At 49.9% G+C, this 21,986-nt stretch overlaps 1 protein-coding gene across 7 annotated transcripts in view; it reads left to right on the top strand.

Moving 5' to 3' along the window:
- Nucleotides 1-21,986, top strand: part of col16a1 (collagen, type XVI, alpha 1) — a 636,201-nt gene that overhangs the window by 568,220 nt on the left and 45,995 nt on the right. For all 7 annotated transcript variants that reach the window (XM_085962342.1, XM_085962338.1, XM_085962337.1 and 4 more), the window contains 4 exons: nt 697-747; nt 3,154-3,243; nt 4,915-4,950; nt 13,781-13,825. In XM_085962342.1, coding sequence (XP_085818468.1) covers nt 697-747; nt 3,154-3,243; nt 4,915-4,950; nt 13,781-13,825 — 222 coding nt within the window. The remainder of the gene's footprint in view (nt 1-696; nt 748-3,153; nt 3,244-4,914; nt 4,951-13,780; nt 13,826-21,986) is intronic.

Below are 21,986 nucleotides of genomic sequence, written 5' to 3'. Positions count from 1 at the left end.
TCCCGTCTTCACTCCAAAAGGAGCCATTGTGTCTGTAGAAACGAGTACTGCAGGACCGCCTCAGTCTACTACACGAGCGGGTCTTCCGATAGCCTCAAAGACATTTAGGATAAGGACTCGAATCATAGAATCATATCGCACCGAAGGAGGCCATTCGGCCCATCGTGCCTGTGCCGGCTCTTTGAAAGAGCGACTCAGTTAGTCCCTCTCCCCTGCTCTTTCCCCATGGCCCTGCAATCCTTGTCAAGTATTTATCCAACTCCCTTTTCAAAGTTATTATTGAATCTGCTTCCACTGCCCTTTCTGGCAGGGCATTCCAGATCAGAACACTAAACGGCTAAAGGGAAGAATATCCCGGGGAAGCCCAGGAACTCCCCCTGAGATATGGGAGTTTGCAAGCAGATGATCCACCCACAGTTCCCCCTCCCCCACCGAACTAAACAGAGTCTCGGAGTAACGGGGATCTGCCCCAGATTCCGGGACCCTGAGGTGAATATCAGGCTTTCAGCCTTCCCCAGCCCCGGGCTGTTTTGGGGCTATGTGTGATTGTGCGAAGCAGTATAGCTGTTCTGTGCATTGCTCAGGCTGGCATCCTGTGCCTCTCGGTTTGAGCGCAGGGTCTGAGCCTGTGAACGGGCTCAGACTCATTTCTACAAGATGGTCTCCTGTGTTTAACGGCATCTTCCTCACCCTCAGGGCACAGCTGGGATTCCAGGAAATCCAGGCCCAGCAGGACCTCCAGGAATGGTGAGTCAGAATAAGTGACCAGGCAGAGGAGACACGTCTTGGGCATCAGTACAGCTCTCTCCAATACAACATCACCGAGAGTACAGCTCTCCCAGACACCATCACCGAGAGTACAGCTCTCTCAATACACCATCACCGAGAGTACAGCTCTCTCCAATACACCATCACCGAGAGTACAGCTCTCTCCAATACACCATCACCGAGAGTACAGCTCTCTCAACACACCATCACCGAGAGTACAGCTCTCTCCGATACACCATCACCGAGAGTACAGCTCTCTCCCATACACCATCACCGAGAGTACAGCTCTCTCCAATACACCATCACCGAGAGTACAGCTCTCTCCAATACACCATCACCGAGAGTACAGCTCTCTCAACACACCATCACCGAGAGTACAGCTCTCTCCGATACACCATCACCGAGAGTACAGCTCTCTCCAATACACCATCACCGAGAGTACAGCTCTCTCCAATACACCATCACCGAGAGTACAGCTCTCTCAACACACCATCACCGAGAGTACAGCTCTCTCAATACACCATCACCGAGAGTACAGCTCTCTCCAATACACCATCACCGAGAGTACAGCTCTCTCAATACACCATCACCGAGAGTACAGCTCTCTCCAATACACCATCACCGAGAGTACAGCTCTCTCAACACACCATCACCGAGAGTACAGCTCTCTCCGATACACCATCACCGAGAGTACAGCTCTCTCCAATACACCATCACCGAGAGTACAGTTCTCTCCAATACACCATCACCGAGAGTACAGCTCTCTCAACACACCATCACCGAGAGTACAGCTCTCTCCAATACACCATCACCGAGAGTACAGCTCTCTCCAATACACCATCACCGAGAGTACAGCTCTCTCCAATACACCATCACCGAGAGTACAGCTCTCTCCAATACACCATCACCGAGAGTACAGCTCTCTCCAATACACCATCACCGAGCGTACAGCTCTCTCCAATACACCATCACCGAGAGTACAGCTCTCTCCAATACACCATCACCGAGAGTACAGCTCTCTCAATACACCATCACCGAGAGTACAGCTCTCTCCAATACACCATCACCGAGAGTACAGCTCTCTCCAATACACCATCACCGAGAGTACAGCTCTCTCCAATACACCATCACCGAGAGTACAGCTCTCTCAACACACCATCACCGAGAGTACAGCTCTCTCAACACACCATCACCGAGAGTACAGCTCTCTCCAATACACCATCACCGAGAGTACAGCTCTCTCCCATACACCATCACCGAGAGTACAGCTCTCTCCAATACACCATCACCGAGAGTACAGCTCTCTCCAATACACCATCACCGAGAGTACAGCTCTCTCAACACACCATCACCGAGAGTACAGCTCTCTCCAATACACCATCACCGAGAGTACAGCTCTCTCCAATACACCATCACCGAGAGTACAGCTCTCTCCAATACACCATCACCGAGAGTACAGCTCTCTCCAATACACCATCACCGAGAGTACAGCTCTCTCCAATACACCATCACCGAGAGTACAGCTCTCTCCAATACACCATCACCGAGAGTACAGCTCTCTCCAATACACCATCACTGAGAGTACAGCTCTTTCCAATACACCATCACCGAGAGTACAGCTCTCTCCAATACACCATCACCGAGAGTACAGCTCTCTCCAATACACCATCACCGAGCGTACAGCTCTCTCCAATACACCATCACCGAGAGTACAGCTCTCTCCAATACACCATCACCGAGAGTACAGCTCTCTCCAATACACCATCACCGAGAGTACAGCTCTCTCAATACACCATCACCGAGAGTACAGCTCTCTCCAATACACCATCACCGAGAGTACAGCTCTCTCCAATACACCATCACCGAGAGTACAGCTCTCTCCAATACACCATCACCGAGAGTACAGCTCTCTCCAATACACCATCACCGAGAGTACAGCTCTCTCCAATACACCATCACCGAGAGTACAGCTCTCTCCAATACACCATCACCGAGAGTACAGCTCTCTCCAATACACCATCACCGAGAGTACAGCTCTCTCCAATACACCATCAGTGAGAGTACAGCTCTCTCCAATACACCATCACCGAGAGTACAGCTCTCTCAATACACCATCACCGAGAGTACAGCTCTCTCCAATACACCATCACTGAGAGTACAGCTCTCTCCAATACACCATCACCGAGAGTACTGCTCTCTCCAATACACCATCACTGAGAGTACAGCTCTCTCTGTTTCTATCATTACCTCTCTCACTGTCTCTCTTGCTTGCCGCAACCTCTCTGTGGAATTTTCAGTTGTAACGCTCTATCACACTCTGCACTCAGTTTACGATATCCTCCCAGGACTGACTGTGGATTTCTTTTATTGATTGGCTGTTTCTAGGGAACAAAGGGCGATCGAGGAGCATTGGGAGAACGAGGCCTGCCTGGATTGTTGGGCTCACCTGGTCCCCCTGGAGCCCATGGGTTAATGGTAGGTCTCGCACTGCTGTTCCATCCCTTCAGTCACTGTCAATGTCCGAACATCAGACCAACCAGACTCCCTGATGGCAGGTTGTCTTTCAACACTTGGCAGTGCTCAGAGTGGCTGGGCGGAGCCTGGGTTTGGAAGCAGTGTTCAGTCTGGTTTGACTGCACTGCCATTTAGTTACACTCTGATCAGAGCCATGACCTCCCAATTTAAATTCCCTGGCAAGATAAGAATCACAGCTGTTTATCTTTTATATCCTAAAGGAGCACGTGGGATATGCAGAGTTGCGTACCGTTGAACTTGTTACGTATTGTCAAGTGGAAGCAGAAGAGGTTTGATTGGCTCACTTTGACCAGAAACCCAGGCCCTTGATTTCTCATTTCAATCACTGCCCGGCCTGAGCAGAGGCTTGTGCTGCCTGCCATTGCTGGGGTTTGAAGCTGGATGTAATTGTACCGACCGCTGCACTGCAGGACAGGCCGATGTACCGGAGAGACATCAGCCCCGATATTAACAGGGAGGGTGCGGGCGAGGCGACAGTGGCCGATTAACTCGGCAAGGCCGGGGACGTGGAGATTGGCACAGCCTCCTTTAAATAAATCACTGCAGACCCCGCCCAATAGCCGGCCGGATTGACTGAGTGGCCAGCGGGTGGGAGCAGGCCTTAGTGGCAGGAGGCCCCAGCCCGGGCCCTGTGGGGTGGTCCCCAGCCCTGTGGGGTGATCCCCAGCCCGGGCCCTGTGGGTTGGTCCCCAGCCCGGGCCCTGTGGGTTGGTCCCCAGCCCGGGCCCTGTGGGGTGGTCCCCAGCCCGGGCCCTGTGGGGTGGTCCCCAGCCCGGGCCCTGTGGGTTGGTCCCCAGACCGGGCCCTGTGGGTCGGTCTCCAGCCCGGGCCCTGTGGGGCGGTCCCCAGCCCGGGCCCTGTGGGGCGGTCCCCAGCCCGGGCCCTGTGGGGCGGTCCCCAGCCCGGGCCCTGTGGGGCGGTCCCCAGCCTGGGCCCTGTGGGGTGGTCCCCAGCCTGGGACCTGTGGGGTGGTCCCCAGCCCGGGCCCTGTGGGGCGGTCCCCAGCCCGGGCCCTGTGGGGCGGTCCCCAGCCTGGGCCCTGTGGGGCGGTCCCCAGCCCGGGCCCTGTGGGGCGGTCCCCAGCCCGGGCCCTGTGGGGCGGTCCCCAACCCGGGCCCTGTGGGGCGGTCCCCAGCCTGGGACCTGTGGGGTGGTCCCCAGCCCGGGCCCTGTGGGGTGGTCCCCAGCCCGGGCCCTGTGGGGTGGTCCCCAGCCCTGGGCCCTGTGGGGTGGTCCCCAGCCCGGGCCCTGTGGGTTGGTCCCCAGCCTGGGCCCTGTGGGGTGGTCCCCAGCCTGGGCCCTGTGGGTTGGTCCCCAGCCCCGGCCCTGTGTGGTGGTCCCCAGCCCGGGCCCTGTGGGGCGGTCCCCAGCCCGGGCCCTGTGGGTTGGTCCCCAGCCTGGGCCCTGTGGGGTGGTCCCCAGCAGTCAATATGCAGGGCGGGGGAGGGGTTTAAAATCAAGACCATCAGGTCACCTCCCAAGCTCAGAGGGAAGGTGCGGGGGGAAGTCTTGGAGAGGAGGGTTAGAAACTGTACCCACTCACTTCTAGCAGTATATCACGTGTGGCCCCAGCTTCACTCTGTCTGTGTTTGTGTTCTTCCATTTCTTTAGGGAGAGCCTGGCGAAGATGGGCCAGTGGGAAAAGAGGTACGATGTGTCAAAATATATATTGATATCGGGCAAAAGTGATATTGCATGGTAATGTCAGTAAGATAGAGAGTTTTAAAGTCACTCTCATTAGTTCGAAGTGTGAGGGAGGGAGTCTCCGGATAAGCTGACTGCCTCTTGTGAAGGAAGGTTAAGACTTTGTGCTCCAGTGTGAAGCTTTTCCTCTGAGCGGCCTCAATCCCTCCAAGATACCATAGATAACCGGTCCCATCAGGGAGCTTCCCCGCATCTGGAAACATCTGGCGGGTGGGAATCACCTCAGACACAACATCGCAGCAGGAAAAGTGCTGCCGTTTCTCTCTGACCCTGAAGGGAATCGAGTGAAAGGTTTTTTTGTCTCTTCCTTTTTCAGCCATTTTCCTCCCCCTCCTTTCTGCCGACCCTCAGGTACCCGCCGCCACCCCCCCCTCACTGCCCCCAAGTGTCCATTCCTCACATCTGAGTCTAGACAATGTGGCTCAGCAGGCTGTTAGACCGCGAGGTTCATCACAGCTGAGCTCAATGCTGTCCTCACCCAAGCAGCACGCACAACTCGCACATTCCATAGCCGAGGTGACTGGACAGCGATCAGGAGCAGGAACCCTGACCAATTTCCATCGTCCCAACCCAGGACACTGAGGCCATCGGCGACGTCCCTACAGCCACCATGTTGTGATCAGCCAACCCGGGCGGGGATTAAATCTTGGAATTCCCTGTCAACGGATGGCTCGGTGACCCACTGCATCAGCCAAATGAGCAGTCAAAAATCCCCTATGGTGCAAATTATTTACCGACCATTCGAATCTGCATTGTCCAATACTTCACACTCCCAACTCGACCTATCATGACCCGGTGATTATTGGCGCCTCTCTGTCGCAATCACCAGTGCTTTCTTCATCAGATGTTCATCGCGCTCCTTGTTGAAGGAGTGAACCAGTGCAGTCCCCACCACTAAAAGCGTCCACCTTTAAAACAGGCAGTCGCTTATATAGGCCAAAAAGCGATAACCTTTGGCCAATCGTATTAACGTCAGTTTCAAAGTTGCCGGTTACAGCATCTTAAGCCCGCCATTTATTTCGGGCAGGAGCAGGCTGCACTTACTCGGTAATGACAAGGGTTTGGCACAGAATCAAATCAAATCAAAATCAAATCAAATCAACTTTTATTGTCATTGTTAGTGCACAAGTGCAGTACAACGAAATGTAGGCTTGCGGCTCCCGAGAGTGTACATTTGGATTAAGACATTTAAACATTCAACATACATTTGGCTTGTAGTATATTAACATAAATATGACCATAATAAAGTGCATTGGCAGTTGTGCAGGCTTTAGTGTTTATTTGTGGAGTTCAGTAGGATGACAGCCCTGGGAAAGAAGCTGTTCCTAAATCTGGTCGTACGGGTGCGAATGCATCTGTAGCGTCTCCCAGATGGTAGGAGGGTGAACAGACTGTGGCTGGGGTGGGTAGGGTCTTTGATGATGGACCGTGACCTCCGTAGACAGCGTTTCTGGTATATGTGCTCTATGGTCGGTAGCCGGGTGCCGGTAATGCGTTGGGCAGTTTTGACTACCCGCTGCAGGGCTTTTGTCAGGATGCTCTCTATAGTGCAGCGGTAAAAGTTAGAGAGGATCAGGGGTGACAGATTACATCCCTTCAGCCTCCTCAAGAAATGTAGGCGCTGCTGGGCCTTCTTCACCAGAGAGGAGGTGTTGAGGGACCAGGAGAGGTCTTCCGTGATGTGGACTCCGAGGAACTTAAAGCTGTCCACCCTTTCCACCACAGCCCCATTGATGTGGATGGGGGTGTGACTTCCGCCTTTGGACTTCCTGAAGTCCACAATGATTTCTTTTGTTTTCTTGGTGTTAAGGGCCAGGTTGTTGTCGGCGCACCACTTCACGAGATGCTGGACCTCCTCCCTGTAGGCTGACTCATCGTTGTTGGTGATCTGGCCTACTACCGTGGTGTCATCTGCAAACTTGATGATGGTATTGGAACCATTAACAGCCACACAGTCGTGGGTGAAGAGGGAGTAGAGGAGGGGGCTCAGCACACATCCTTGTGGGGCCCCCGTGTTCAGGGTCGGGGGGGGAGGTGTGGTTACCTAATTTGACAGACTGGGGTCTGTTCGTTAGGAAGTCCAGGGTCCAGTTGCAGAGGGAAGTGTTCAGGCCAAGAGTTTGGAGTTTGGTGGCCAGCTTGTTGGGGACGATAGTGTTGAATGCTGAGCTGTAGTCTATAAACCGCATTCTGATGTAGGTCTCCTTACCATCTAGGTGATTCAGTGCCGAGTGTAGAGTAGTTGTGATTGCATCCTCCGTTGATCTGTTTGCACGATAGGCAAACTGGTGTTGGTCAAGGGAGGCAGGAACACTGGCTTTGATGTGGGCTAAGACCAGTCTCTCGAAACACTTCATTATGATGGGTGTGAGTGCGACAGGTTGATAGTCGTTCAGGCACGTCACAGCCGTTTGTTTAGGCACAAGAATAATGGTAGCGGTCTTGAAGCATGTAGGGACTACTGCTTGGGCCAATGACAGATTGAAGATGGCGGTGAAGACATCAGCCAGCTGATCAGCACATTCCTTGAGTACCCGTCCAGGGATGCTATCCGGTCCAGCAGCCTTTCGTGTGTTCACTCCGCGTAGAACACCCCTTACGTCGGACGTCGACAGAGTGAGCACCTGGTCTTCCGGGGGTGGCAAGGCTTTGGTAGCCGGCTCCCTGTTGTCCCTGTCGAAGCGAGCGTAGAAGTTGTTAAGCTCCTCCGGAAGGGAGGCATCACTTATCGATCAGATTCATCGAGGTTAGAGCTAGAGCAATGGTGAGTGTGAAAGCTGGCCAGTTACCGCACATGGTGAAGTTCAAAGTTAGCATTTTTTGTTGTGTGTCAGTAATCTACACAGACACAGCTAACTCGGGGTGATAAAAAGCACCGCCCAAACAGATTCAAATAATAAAATGAATTTCATTCCCAGTGGTTATATATCAGCTTGGCGCTTTCACCGTCAGGTCAACACATAGAATAAATCAACGACGACAATATCCTTGTTATAGAACGTAACCCCATTATACCGGCCATTGCGTATAATGGTCAAATCACCTTCCCTCGAACAGAACCGCAATAAATGGTTCTTGACATCCTTCCTAAAGTGTGGGGCCCAGAATTGGCCACAATACTCCAGCTGGGGCCTAACCCGTGTTTTATAAAGGTTCAACTTCCTTGTTTTTGTACTCTCTGGGCTCGATTTTGCCAGGCCCGAGGAGGCGGGATTGGAGGCGTGTGAGGTGGTAAAATCTCAAAAAATGGCGGGTGGGCCCGATCCCGCCTCCATCCCGCCTCCGAGCAATTTTCCCAAATGCATGTTTTCTGACCCCATTTCCATCCCACCTCCAAGAGGCGGGATAGGCCCTTAAGGCCCTTAACAACCAGTTAAGTGCCTCTATAATCCCATTTTGAGAGACCCTTCTGATTTTACCACTTTTCCCACGTCCTGCACGTCTCCTCTGGAACATGCCAGTGAATCCTGGCGGCCTCACAAGTGGACTGCTTACTAACAGCTGCAGCTCCACCATTAAAAAGGAGTTTTCACCAATGATCATTTGCAGGTGGCAGAACTTTGTTGTCTCAGGCCTGGGGGAACTTTTAGCAGGCATACCCATTGTTGTGGAAGTTTGGAGCCTGACACCCATCTCCAGTGTGACCTCCTGGGAAACCCCTCTCGCCACCTTGGCTGAGGGCTTCCTCAACTGAGGCACATACCAGAAGCATGGGAACCATTTATTTCCTTTCCTCCTGGACATCAGATTCGGATGAAGACCAGCCGTGGCAGCAGCAGAACCATGAACAATAGCACACCAACATCAGCAGCAACAACAGGAGCGCCAAGCTACTGTTCACCCATCTGAAGCTGCACAGGCCAGAAGGCGCCAGCGCGCGACCACATTGCTGCCCGGAATGCAAGGGACGCAGTCATCTTGGCCAGATTTGCTTAGCCTGCACAATCAAACAATTTTGCCTCGCACCTTCGTAATCAGACCATCAACAATGGCCAAGAACCTGCAGATTCCTATCACTCTGACCACCATACTGACAATTGCAAGTCGCCCTAAGCCCTCAATGTGGAAGTCTCATTAGCGAAATGACATACGCCACAACTGCAACAGTTTGCTATCAGAATTTTTTATGACAATAAGCAACTGATGGCTTCTCAAAATTAAACACAGCATTACACCCAAGTGACTATGGTAGCCAGCCTTACCATGGAGGTAGCCAGCCTTACCATGGAGGTAGCCAGCCTTACCATGGAGGTAGCCAGCCTTACCATGGAGGTAGCCATCCTTTCCAAGAAGGGTGCCATCCTTTCCGTGGTGATGCGTTAATGCACATAACGCCTCCACAAAGGCTCTGCTCATGTTAGCGATGGACTCCTCCATTCGCTCCATCCTCGCAGCGGCCCTGGAGACAAAACCTGCCAGAGACTCCTGCACCTGTTCCTGGAGTTCCAGCACCGCTCTCCTTCTGGATGGTCCCGAAGGCAGAGGGTCGACATGCAGCGGAGCCGAGCTGGGAGCGTCCTCTCCACTGCGACAAGGACTCTCTACTGCTGTCCCTGTATCCAGCACCTGCTGATGCTCACTTGTGAGCTGTGATACACCAGGTGACAACTCTACTCTATGTTCCGAAGGTCCCACCGAGGTGTGAGTGTCTGCGCTGGTGCAGAGTACGCTTAATTCTGCTGACGGAGCGCCCTCAGAGGTTACAGCTTCCTCTGAGGAGCCTGGAAGCTCAGGCTCTTCCTCCTGGACAGTGGGGACGGGGGTTCTCGATGGTTCTGTGGGGGAGTAAAGGAAAGAGTTAGAGATGTGAGGTAAAGGTTGCATGCACATTGAACTGTGCAGATGATCATAAGTCAATCTGTTAGAGCATCAGACTCATTATCAGTCACTCATGCAATGACAATGACAGAGATGCCAAACTATTCTGTCGCCCGCTTGCTGTGATGCGCCCACGTGTCCGTCCCCCACTTGGGTATCCTCCTTGATCCCAGCAATTTCCAGGGCTACCTCCTCTGAGGTGGTGAGCTGGGCTACTGAGGGTGGACCTCCTCCTGTCCTCGCTCTTTCCCTCTTATTGTGGGCCCTCTTTTCCTGCAGTGAGGGACACAAGTGGAGTTTGAATGAGAATGAAGGGGTGAGTGCAGAGAATCCATAGCATAGATGCTTAGACGGAGACAAAGGGCCCTCCCTGTGTGTTGTAAGTTGTTGTCATTGCGTCACAGTGATAGGGAGTGTGAGGGCTGCATGGTCGAATAGTTAAGTGAATGTGACCATAGAGAGAGGGGGAATGGGTAAGGGTGCAGGGATGTCAGTGTCAAGTGGGATGTGGAGGAAGAGGTTGGCAAAGCAAAGTGCTGGTGAGGAGAGGTGATGGGGATGAGATTGAGGGTGATGAGAAAGTCATACTCACTTTTCCTGTGCGGGGAAGGTCATGAAACCTCTTCCTGCACTGCAGCCAAGTTCTGCGGCACATAGAGATGGCATTGACCTCCTGGGCCACTTGCAGCCACACAGCTTTAGTCTGTTGTGGTAGCTTTTTTCTCCCTGAGGAAGGGAAGAGCACCTCCTTATTATATCTTGCTCCCTGCACCAGAGCTTGGAGGGAGGGCTCATCAAAGCATGGTGCACACTTTTGCTTGCTGGTGGACATGGTCGGTAAATGAAGTCCTTCATACAATGTCCAAAGTGTTTCCGGTCTCCAGCAGAAGCAAGGCTGCTCGCAGGCCTTAAATCCTGCAGCACCGATGACGTCATCGGAGGCGACTTTCAGGATGGAAAGACTAATTGGGCCAGGGGTTCCCACACGCTGGAAATCAAGTGCCCAATTAGGGGAAAATTGCACTTTTTTCCCACTTCACATCGGAGTCGGGGTCCTGACACGAAAACCACCTGACACGCCCCAGCCCGACCCCAATGGCAAAATCGAGCCCTATACCTCTATTAATAAAGCCAAGGATCCCTTATGTTTTTTAATAGCCTGATCAACTTGTCCTGCCACCTTCAAGACTTGTGTACATACGCCCCCAGCTCTCTCTGTTCCTGCACCCCCTTTAAAATTGTACCATTTAGTTTCTATTGCCTCTCCTCATTCTTCCTACCAAAATGTATCACTTCACACTTCTCAGCATTAAACTTCATCTGCCCTGTGTCTGCCCATTTCACCAGTCAGTCTATGTCCTCCTGAAGCTTACTATCCTCCTCATTATTTGCTACATTTCCCAGTTTCGTATCATCTGAAATCTTTAAAATTATACCAAAGTCCAGGTCATTAATATACATCAAAAGGTGCAGTGGTCCCAATACCGACCCCTGGGGAACACCACTGTATACTTTCACCAGTCTGAAAAACATCCGTTCACCACTACTCTCTGCTTTCTGTTCCTTAGCCAATTTCATATCCATGCTGCCACTGCCCCTTTAATCCCATGGGCTTTAATCTTGCGAACAAGTCTATTCTGTGGTATTTTGTCAAACGCTTTGTGAAAGTCCATATACACAACATCAACCGCACTACCCTCAGCAAAGCTCTCTGTTACTTCATCAAAGAACTTGATCAAATAAATCAAACACAATTTGCCTTTAACAAATCCATGCTGACTTCCATTTATTACCCCATACTTTTCCATGTACAAATTAATTTTGTCCCAGATTATTGTTTCTAAAAGCTTCCCCAGCACTGACGTTTGTCTGACTGGCCTGTTGTTGCCGGGTTTATCCCGCTCTCCTTTTTTGAACAGGGGTGTAACATTTGCAAACCTCCAGTCCTCTGGCACCACTCCCATATCTAAGGAGGATTGGAAGATTGTGGTCAGAGCCTCCACAATTTCCACCCGTGCTTCCCTCAGTAACCTCGGATGCACCCCATCCGGACCGGGTGACTTTTCTACTTTCAGGACTGCCAATCTTTTTAAGCACCTTCCTCTTTATTTATATCCTGTCGGGTATCGCTCCGACCTCCTCCTGTACTGAGACATTGGCAGCATCCTCCTCTCCAGTGAAGACAGGTGCAAAGTACTCAATTAGTGCCTCAGCCATGCCCTCTGCCTCCACAAGAAGACTTCCTTTTTGGTCCCTAATCAGCCCCACCCTTCCTTTGACTAGCCTGTTACTATTTATCTGTTCTGATGAAGGACGGCTTTCAATTATTTCCAATTAAGAAGCAAAAGAAACAGAAACATAACGCATTGGTTCAATAAATAAGAAAGTTTAACAACCCTGAGGAGGTTATCAGCATCACCGGCAGCCCTGAGTTATGCCCTTGAATTACACCCCTGCCCATGTTATCTCCTGCAGTGCTGTTCATGCGCCAAGGGGGAGACCCAGGAGAGAGTGGGGAGGTGCGCCAGGTTAGGGCAGGAAGCGAGCAGTAGGCAAGGACTGTGGAGTTAATGGAGACCCAGGAGAGAGTGGGGAGGTGGGCCGGGTTAGGGCAGGAAGCGAGCAGTAGGCAAGGACTGTGGAGTTAATGGAGACCCAGGAGAGAGTGCGGAGGTGGGCCAGGGTAGGGCAGGAAGCGAGCAGTAGGCAAGGGCTGAGGAGTTAATGGAGACCCAGGAGAGAGTGGGGAGGTGGGCCGGGATAGGGCAGGAAGTGAGCAGTAGGCAAGGGCTGAGGAGTTAATGGAGACCCAGGAGAGAGTGTGGAGGTGGGCTGGGTTAGGGCAGGAAGCGAGCAGTAGGCAAGGACTGTGGAGTTAATGGAGACCCAGGAGAGAGTGGGGAGGTGGGCCGGGTTAGGGCAGGAAGCGAGCAGTAGGCAAGGACTGTGGAGTTAATGGAGACCCAGGAGAGAGTGCGGAGGTGGGCCAGGGTAGGGCAGGAAGCGAGCAGTAGGCAAGGACTGTGGAGTTAATGGAGACCCAGGAGAGAGTGGGGAGGTGGGCCGGGTTAGGGCAGGAAGCGAGCAGTAGGCAAGGGCTGAGGAGTTAATGGAGACCCAGGAGAGAGTGTGGAGGTGGGCCGGGATAGGGCAGGAAGCGAGCAGTAGGCAAAGGCTGAGGTGTTAATGGAGACCCAGGAGAGAGTGTGGAGGTGGGCCAGGGTCGGGCAGGAAGCGAGCAGTAGGCAAGGGCTGAGGATTTAATGGAGACCCAGGAGAGAGTGGGGAGGTGGGCCGGGGTCGGGCCTGCCAGAGAGTGAGGTGCCACGGCCTTGAGTGGCAGGTTACAGCTGTGGTACTACTGATGGTGCCAGGCTGAGGAAAGTGGAGGGACGGTGAGGGAAAGAGCCCTTATTTCAGATGTCGAGATAAGCAAAGGTTGCTTCTGTTTAGCCAGAGAGTAGTGAGGCTGGGTGTCACATCACTACATCACAGAGGTCTAACGGACCCCAGGTATATTAAACTCAGGCACCGTTTAAACTCACAGGATGGGATTGACCCCAACAGACACAGCGAGGTACAGTGCACATTTCTTCTGTTATCCCAGGTACATGCGTAGCCCAACCCAGAGAGAATGGCACCTCCGGCAATGCAGCACTCCCTCAGAAACAAAGGCCGGGAAATTCCTCAGAGCCATTCCTGCTCCTTCATTGTTCCTTCACTGGAAGTGCGGCGCAGGTAAATGGGGCTTCCAGCAAAATAACACCAGTGGAGCAGGAATGGCACCGAGGGATTTCCCGGCCTAAAGCTCAGCCGAACACAAGCCAACCCAAGACATTATTATATTTTACCAAAAGACATTGGTTGTCTTTCCAATTCTTGGGCTTTGTCAGTCACAAGGCCTTGTAGTGTGTTCATGCTTCAAACTGTGATGTACATTATTCTTTTCTCTTAGGGCAAACCTGGTACACCTGGAATTCTGGGGCCAGCTGGGCCAAAGGTAAGAAATGAAACTGAGATTGGAACATGTGATGCTCTTTGTTAAGTATGTGTATTGTATTGAACAATTAACACAAAGACTTAAACGTATAACTCAAACAGGTCTTTACTGGTTGGAGGTAGGGACTATACTGAATACAAGATTACTGCACAGTGCTTATATACCGGTGTGTTCACCCCCGGTATTACGTCTACAGCAGCCTGAGAAAGTAGTACATCTCTTAAGGTGGAACAGGCTTAAGCTCTCTTAAGGTGGAACAGGTTACATACACAACACTCCTCCCTTCTTAGCTTTATAGTCATCCCCCCCATTTAACATAACGTAATAACATATATACATATATAACTTCATGTTTAACGTAACATATCACAGATTCAGTCTCTGCGGAAAACAGTTCACAGATTCAATCTCTACGAACAGTTGCAACATACTCTTAGTGGGAACAGTTTACAGGTTCAGTCTCTGTGGGAACAGTTCGTAAATTCAGTCTCTGATCTTAATTCGTTCCAGACAGCATCTTTTCGTAGTGTTCGGCCGGAGGTAGTAGAAGTAACAATATTTTAAACAATTATTATTTTCGGCCTCTTCTTTTTCTTTTCTGCCTTTTTACAACTCTTGTCGTTCCCATCTTCTCGGCGGACAGCTGTAATGCTACCAACTCTCTATGTTCTTTAGACCTTAAGTGCTTCCTCCGGATTTCAGCACTTTGGGAGTTTCCATCACAATTTGGGCATACCACATCCTCGTAGTATTCAATATCACTCAACAGGTCGAGAGGCCCTTCTACTTCTTCCTTACCCAACTGGACGCTATCCGACTGCTGTTCCTTCTCTATCTCTCTTACTTCCCGTAGTAGAGCCACCTTCTTCCGATGTTCCGTAGACTTTTGGTGCTCCTCCATGATTTCTGCACTTTGGGGGTCGAAGTTACAAGCTGGGCAGGACAGGACATCGTAATATTCGGAGTCGTCCGACAGGTCATGGTAATATTCGGTGTCGTCCTGAGCTAGGCCAGCGAGAGGGTCGTCTATTTCCTCCATACCCAGCTGGACGTTAGCCAGCTCTTGTTCCAAATCCAGACATCTTTCCTGAAGAGACTTCTTCATGTGTACCTCTGCATCCAGCTTTTTCTGGGCTTTCAGCAAGTCGTTTACTAGTGACCTCATTTGTGATTTTAATACTTCAACTTCCTTTGGAGATTGATTGCTCGGACTATGCAATCCCTCTACCGGAGCAGCTGTTTCAGCGGTCTGTTGTTCTACATTGACGTGAGTCAGCGCACTTTTGGCATCCAATGGCTGCTCTGTTGCAGTCGTTTCAGTCTGTGCCGTCACATCAGCCATCTCAATGACTTTTGAGAGCTCCGAACCCTTTTCCTTTGAAGATCGCAGCTCGTGTTCAAGTTTTTCCCATTTCAGAGTCTTGTCCCTCAGCATATGAAGGAGTTGGCTGACCGTTAACTCTTCTGACACCAGATTATGGCACGCACCTTCAGAACCTGAATCAGCTTTGATTCGTTCGGCCTCCTCGCGCAGATGGTTGGTGTGCTCCTGCTCCATTTTCTCCATCAATTGCTTCTGTTGCCTTTCCAGATTCTCCCACTCTGTAACAAAGAACTTTTTTATTTCATTCATCTCTTGCTCAAAACGGCGAATCATTTGTTCTAATTGCTGTTGTAGTTTGAAATGGAGTTGAGTTCGAGCCCAGTGTCCCTCAAAAATGTGCATATCAGTAGACTTGACAGACTCAGAATTCTCTGTTAAACTATGTTGTTGTTGCTCAGTGGAATTCTGTGCTGAAACTTTGTCTTTTGCACATGGGTTGGTCTTACCATCATCAGTTCTAGAGTCTGGGCTGATTATCTGCACCGAGTTCTCACTCTTTATGGCTTTTAGCGAATGCCAGTCCATATTTATGTTTCTAAACCACTCCCGGCCTAGTAGTGGTGGACCTCCCTCCGGTAGCACATATAAGTCCATTATTTGACTTCCTTCGCCCTTGTTGGCCACTGCAACCTTTATTGTCCCGATGGGGTACACTCTCTGCCCCGTGTAGGTTGTCAATATAATCTCCGTATCCTGTAGGGGAATATGTTGGAATAACCTTCTGTAATCTTTCTTATTCATGACCGACAATGCCGATCCAGTGTCCAATTCCATTTTTACTTGGACTCCTTCTATCTGAAGAGTAACCCAAATTGTCTGGAGGTCTGCACCCTTACCAACGTTGAGTACCCTTAAGCTAGCCAGTTCAATACCGCTTGCGTCTGAATTGGACTCCTGTTCGGCCACCTTGTGTACCTTTGCGTATTTCCCTTGCGGTGACTTCTTGTTGCTGGTCTTCTTCGCTGACCTGCATACTCTAGCTATATGTCCAAGCCTACCACAAGTTCCACATTCTTGGTTTTTAAACCAACACTGGTTCTGATCATGCGTTGTCTTTCCACAACGATAACATTTAACAGAACTCACACCCAATTTGTGTGCACTGAGCTCCGGTGACCGTAGCTGCATTACTGCCGTGCCTCTCGCTGCGGCTTCGTGTGCTGCTGCCATAGTGACCGCCTTCTCAAGCGTCAGCTCATTCTCCTCGAGCAGTCGCTTTTGTGTATCCTGTTTAAATAAACCACACACAAATTTGTCTCGTAGTGCATCTGTCAGTCCCGTTCGAAACTGACAATATTTCGCTAATTTACGCAATTCCAGCAAATATTCAGCATTGCTTTCATGCTGTAGCTGCCTTCTGTCGTAAAATTTAAATCGTTCCGCTAGCATCAGCGGTGTGGGGTTTAGATGATCTTTCAGGACAGTAACAATTTCATCGAACGTCTTATCCGCCGGTTCATCTGGTGATAACAGGTGTTTCAATTGCCCGTATGTCTTCGCACCCATTAAATTTAATAATGTTAGTGCTTTATCAGCCTCACGAATTTTATTGGCCTTACAATAATTTTTAACTCGTTCAACATATATGGCCCAATCTTCGATGTCACTATCAAAGTTGCTAATATTCCCGTGTTTAGGCATTGTAGCACTTTATCAGATTTGCAATTTCTCAGATTTTTTTTTCTGCTATCCAAGATGGCGGCTTCCCGCTCTTGCCGTCGTCCTCCGCCCACAAAATGGCGGTTTTCCCGCGCTTGGCGGTCTTCACCCGTCCCCCGACGCCGTCTCCCTTCAGCCCCGAGTGCGGCCCTTATCTCCGCCGCGATCGATGGCCCGCGCTTTTCACCGCGGCTCTCGCGCCTTCAGTGTCTGCCGACGCTGCGCCTTTCAGCCCGAGTGCGGCCCTTATCAGGGATTTCGATCGATGGCCCGGCTGCGCCTCGCACTTGAAAGCGGCCCGGCCCTTATCAGTGCTTGCGATCGATGGTCCGGCTGCGCCCCTCACTTCAAAGCGGCCCGGCCCTTATCTGCCGATCGCTATCGCCCTGTACCTCTCTCTTCCCCAGTCCTGTCTTCTACTCCGGTTCACAAGCTGATGGAGGCTTCAGGGTCCTAATGCCTGTCGCTTCCAGTGGGGTGGTGAGTGGTGAGGTTTGAAACCTCTCTTCAACCGCCGTGGAATAACTGCCGCAGGGTAAGAACCTGACTCGTCGCCAGTGTTAAGTATGTGTATTGTATTGAACAATTAACACAAAGACTTAAACGTATAACTCAAACAGGTCTTTACTGGCTGGAGGTAGGGACTATACTGAATACAAGATTACTGCACAGTGCTTATATACCGGTGTGTTCACCCCCGGTATTACGTCCACAGCAGCCTGAGAAAGTAGTACATCTCTTAAGGTGGAACAGGCTTAAGCTCTCTTAAGGTGGAACAGGTTACATACACAACACTCTTGATCCTTGGGAGGAGGTTCTGTGTAAATGAGATGGTTTGGCTTGGCTCAGTGCAATATGCCAAGGATCATCTGTACTTTAATACTCTCACAAAAGCCTCCTTATTGTTTCATTACCCTGTTGGTATCTCAATAACAGGCACTCACTAAAGGATTTCTTTTGTGTTTGAGGGTAAAAGCCTTTCTGTTTGTGGTCCATAAGGAGGATGGCTAATCTTATCGCTGCCCTCCAGCAATGCTGCTATAACTGGAAGTTTGAACAGGTGGCTGGATGGGTGACTTTCTCCCCCGGTTTCCCCTCCCTCCCTGTGCAACAACACACAGCCACTGCTCAGCAGCTCCCCATATTGATCATTGGGAACTCCATGGTGTGGGGATAGAAACTCAGGGCCACCACTTCCTGCCACTCATCATCGCTGCTCCAGTGCGGCACCAGCTTGGGTTTTTGTCAGCCTCTGACCAGATCTTAATAGGACCTTCAGGTTTACAGAGTCTAATAAAGGGTTCTCACAGCATTTATCAGAGGATGTTGAACGACAAAAGATCATACGGTTCTTCAGCGCAGGTGGAGTCCAGTGTAGGGGGGCATCTTTTACCTGGTTTACGGTAATTTACCTGGTCAAGCAGCCTTTTGCTGCTGCGCTCTGACCAATCCCAAACAGCGGTTTCAAATCACTAAACCCACCCTTCCAGTTCTGACTGGAGGAACTTATAATTAATGATATATTTAAATGGACAAATGATCTGGATGCGAGAAAGTCAAACTTTATTAACTAAATAAACTACACCACATGATCTTTGTACAACAGTTAAAATTGCTTAACAGGGGAAGGCAGACGGCAAAAACGAAGGATAAATGGCTACAATGTAAGTCTTACAATCTTAGCAATTTCCCTTAAATTACCACCCGCTAACTCCTTATTAGATTGCCTTGCTGAGGAGCCAGAAACCTGCTCACCTGTGGTCCAAAGAGTAAGAGAGAGAAGAGCTCACCTGCAGTCCAAGGAAAATAACAGACCTATGCTTCTCAGAAGCTATCTTTATATCCTGGGAGCTCCTGCTGTTTTGGCGCTGAAAAGGTCTGTGTGCAAATTCGCGCCGAAAAGTTTGAATACACAAGAGAAAGGCCATGATTGGCTGATTCAAACGGGCTATTTCCCAGTGGCCAAACTGCTCCCATTGTCTGGAATGGGTTTCAAACCCATTCAATCTTAAACTGTTCCATTTCTTAGTCTAAACGGTCTCTTCCGTAGTTTAGGTCTGTCTCAATTGTGTGCTGGGCTTTGAATGGAGTTGGATTACTAGGTAAACAGAAGCCCTTTGTCCTGCGGTCACTGAAACTGCAGTCTCAAGTGGTTTAATCCCTTATGTCAACATCCTGCAGCAGCTTCTGTAAACAAACATCGATTATCTCTGAAGGGAAGGGAAACTCCCTTTTTTTTGATTGACAGAATTTGACTGCCATTGCCTCCCCTTTTCACAGACATACACGCCTTTGTCCTTGGCCATGCTTCCTGATAGCCATTTTTATCCCTTTGCAATTTACACAGTTCAAAACTCAAGAGTACATTTTTAAAAATAAAATGTGCTGTCTTAAAGTGTGCGAATATTTCCACGAAGTTCCTCGATTCCGGTGTTGTCCACGTGCTGCCCAACTCAACGCAGCCCCCCTGCGATTCTGGGTATGTTTAAAACATTGTCCAACCCAGAGGCAATTTCCACGATGTAGATTAATATTTCCCGATCTTCGGGGACTGAGGGGATTTTTTGCAAACCCCTACACCAGCAATGCCCACCCTTGATACCTCGCTCCTTTGTAGATGTGTTGGAGCAAATGATGAATTTGTTTTGTTTAATGGTCAAAATGTTCTGGAGGATTTTTGAAACACAGTCAAAGACAAGACTGAAGATGAAGCCCAAAGTGTTATGAATAACAAAGGATTGCATTTATATTGCACCTTATCACAAAAATATCTCAGCGTGATTCGTAGACAATGACTTACTTTGAACCACAGCCGCTTTGTGCTCAGCGAGGCGATGAATGGCCAGTTAATCTGATTTTGATGGTGTTGGCCGAGGGCAGAATGATGGCCAGGAAAACTCCCTGCTCTTCTTCAAATGAGTGTCATGGGATGTTTGGCATCTACCTAAACAGGCACCTCTTCACCATCTCATTTGAAGGATGGGACAACTGACGGTGCAGCACTGTGTTGTAGTATCAGCCTAGATCATGGACAGAACCTGAACCCACAACCTCCTGCTCAGAGGCAAGTGTGCTACCAAGTGAGTCAAGCTGTCACTTGACAATAAATCCTCAAAGTGTCAAGAAATTCTCTGGCAACCTACATTCTAAGGGATTGGTCTGGCAGGAGGTAGTTTCCTTGTCATAGAAACATAGAAGATAGGAGCAGGAGTAGGCCATTCGGCCCCTTGAGCCTGTTCCGCCATTTAATGAGATCATGGCTGATCATCCAAATTCAGTACCCTGTCCCTGCTTTCTCCCCATATCCCTTGATCCTTTTAGCCTTAAGAAATATATCTAACTCCTTCTTGAATATATTTAATGAATTGGCCTCAACTGCCTTCTGTGGTAGAAAATTCCACAGGTTCACCACTCTCTGGGTGAAGAAATTCCTCCTCATCTCAATCCTAAATGGCTTACCCCTTATCCTTAGACTCTGCCCCCTGGTTCTGGACTCCCCCGCCATCGGGAACATCCTTCCTGCATCTAGTCTGTCTAGTCCTGTTAGAATTTTATAAGTTTCAATGAGATCCCCTCTCATTCTTCTAAACTCTAGCGAATACAAGCCCAATCGACCCAATCTCTCTTCATACGTCATTCCTGCCATCCCAGGTATCAGTCTGGTGAATCTTCGCTGCACTCCCTCCATGGCAAGAACATCCTTCCTCAGATAAGGCAACCAAAACTGCACACAATACTCAAGGTGTGGTCTCACCAAGGCCCTGTACAACTGCAGCAAGACATCCTTGCTCCTGTACTCGAATCCTCTCGCTATGAAGCCCAACATACCATTTGTCCTTTGAGGACCTGAGGAGTCTCCATCATACTGTTAACCATGGCTCAGTAGTAGCACTCTCACCTCTGAGTCAGGTGGTTGTGGATTCATAGTCCCACTCCAGAGACATAGTCCAGGTGGACTCTCCCAATGCAGTACTAAGAGTGTGCTGCACTGTTGGAGATTGCATCTTTCGGACGACACATTAAATCAAGTCCCCGTCTATCCTCTCGGGTGGACGTAAAAGATCTCTTGACACTATTTCGAAGAAGAGCAGGGGAGTTCTCCCAAAGTCCGGCCAACATTTATCCCTGAATGAACATCATTAAGAACAGATTATCTGGTCACTATCTCATTGTTGTTTGCAGGATTATGCTGTTTGCAAATTTGGCTGCTGCTTTTCCTATATTACAACATTAACTACAATTCAAAAGTAATTTATTGATTGTAAAACTCTTCAGGACATCCTGAGGTCATGAAAGGTGCTATAGAAATGCATGATCTTTCTTTTTATCTATCATTTCAAGATCCTGCTGGTTACTTAAGGTTATTTAATTTTCTAAATAGACCACCCAATATGTAGTTTGATTCCCAGAATCCATGAGGAACCAAGTCCATGCAAGTCAGGGGACGTATGGAGCCAGTTTTGTTGGGCCAGCCCTCCCTCTATTACTAGTGGTGTCTTTCATCCTCTCCTGGAAGTGTGGACTCCTTCTTCCATCTCTTGCCTCATTACGGGCACGATTGCTGAATACAGAGAGGAGCCATGAGGATCGCTAATGTTTCGAAATTCATTCTCAGGATGTGGACGTTGCTGGCAAGGCTGGCATTTATTGCCTATCCCTAGTTGCCCTGAGAAGGTGGTGGGTCTACTTCTTGGAATCGCAGTTTCTGCGTGGCTTGCTAGGCATCTTCAGAGGGCAGTTAAGCGTCAACCATGTTGGTGTGGGGCTGGAGTCACAGAGAGGCCAGACTGGTTTCCTTCTCTAAAGGACAGAAGACACCTGACTTGATCCTGGATTCCTCATGGATTATGGGAATCAGACTGTACATATTGGGTAGTCGATTAGATTACCAGGCAGGGCTTTGAAATGACATCGACTCCTCGGGTCCTCAAAGGGTATCAGTGAACCAGTTGGGTTTTTACGACAATCCAACAGCTGCCAGCTTTTTATTTCCAGATTTTATTAAACTGAATTCAGCTGGGATTTGAGCTCAGGTTCTCGGGATTATTAGCGATACAGGCAATAATACAACTCGCAAAATCGGCTTGTCATATCGCCACGCATTTCTTCCTGGGAATG

This window comes from Somniosus microcephalus, chromosome 20 (assembly GCF_052327205.1).
Source record: "Somniosus microcephalus isolate GS21.2 chromosome 20, FLI_Smic_1.0, whole genome shotgun sequence".
Lineage (NCBI taxonomy): Eukaryota > Metazoa > Chordata > Chondrichthyes > Squaliformes > Somniosidae > Somniosus > Somniosus microcephalus.
The sequence above is the reverse complement of the archived record's forward strand: the minus strand, read 5'-3'. Positions and strand labels throughout refer to the sequence as shown.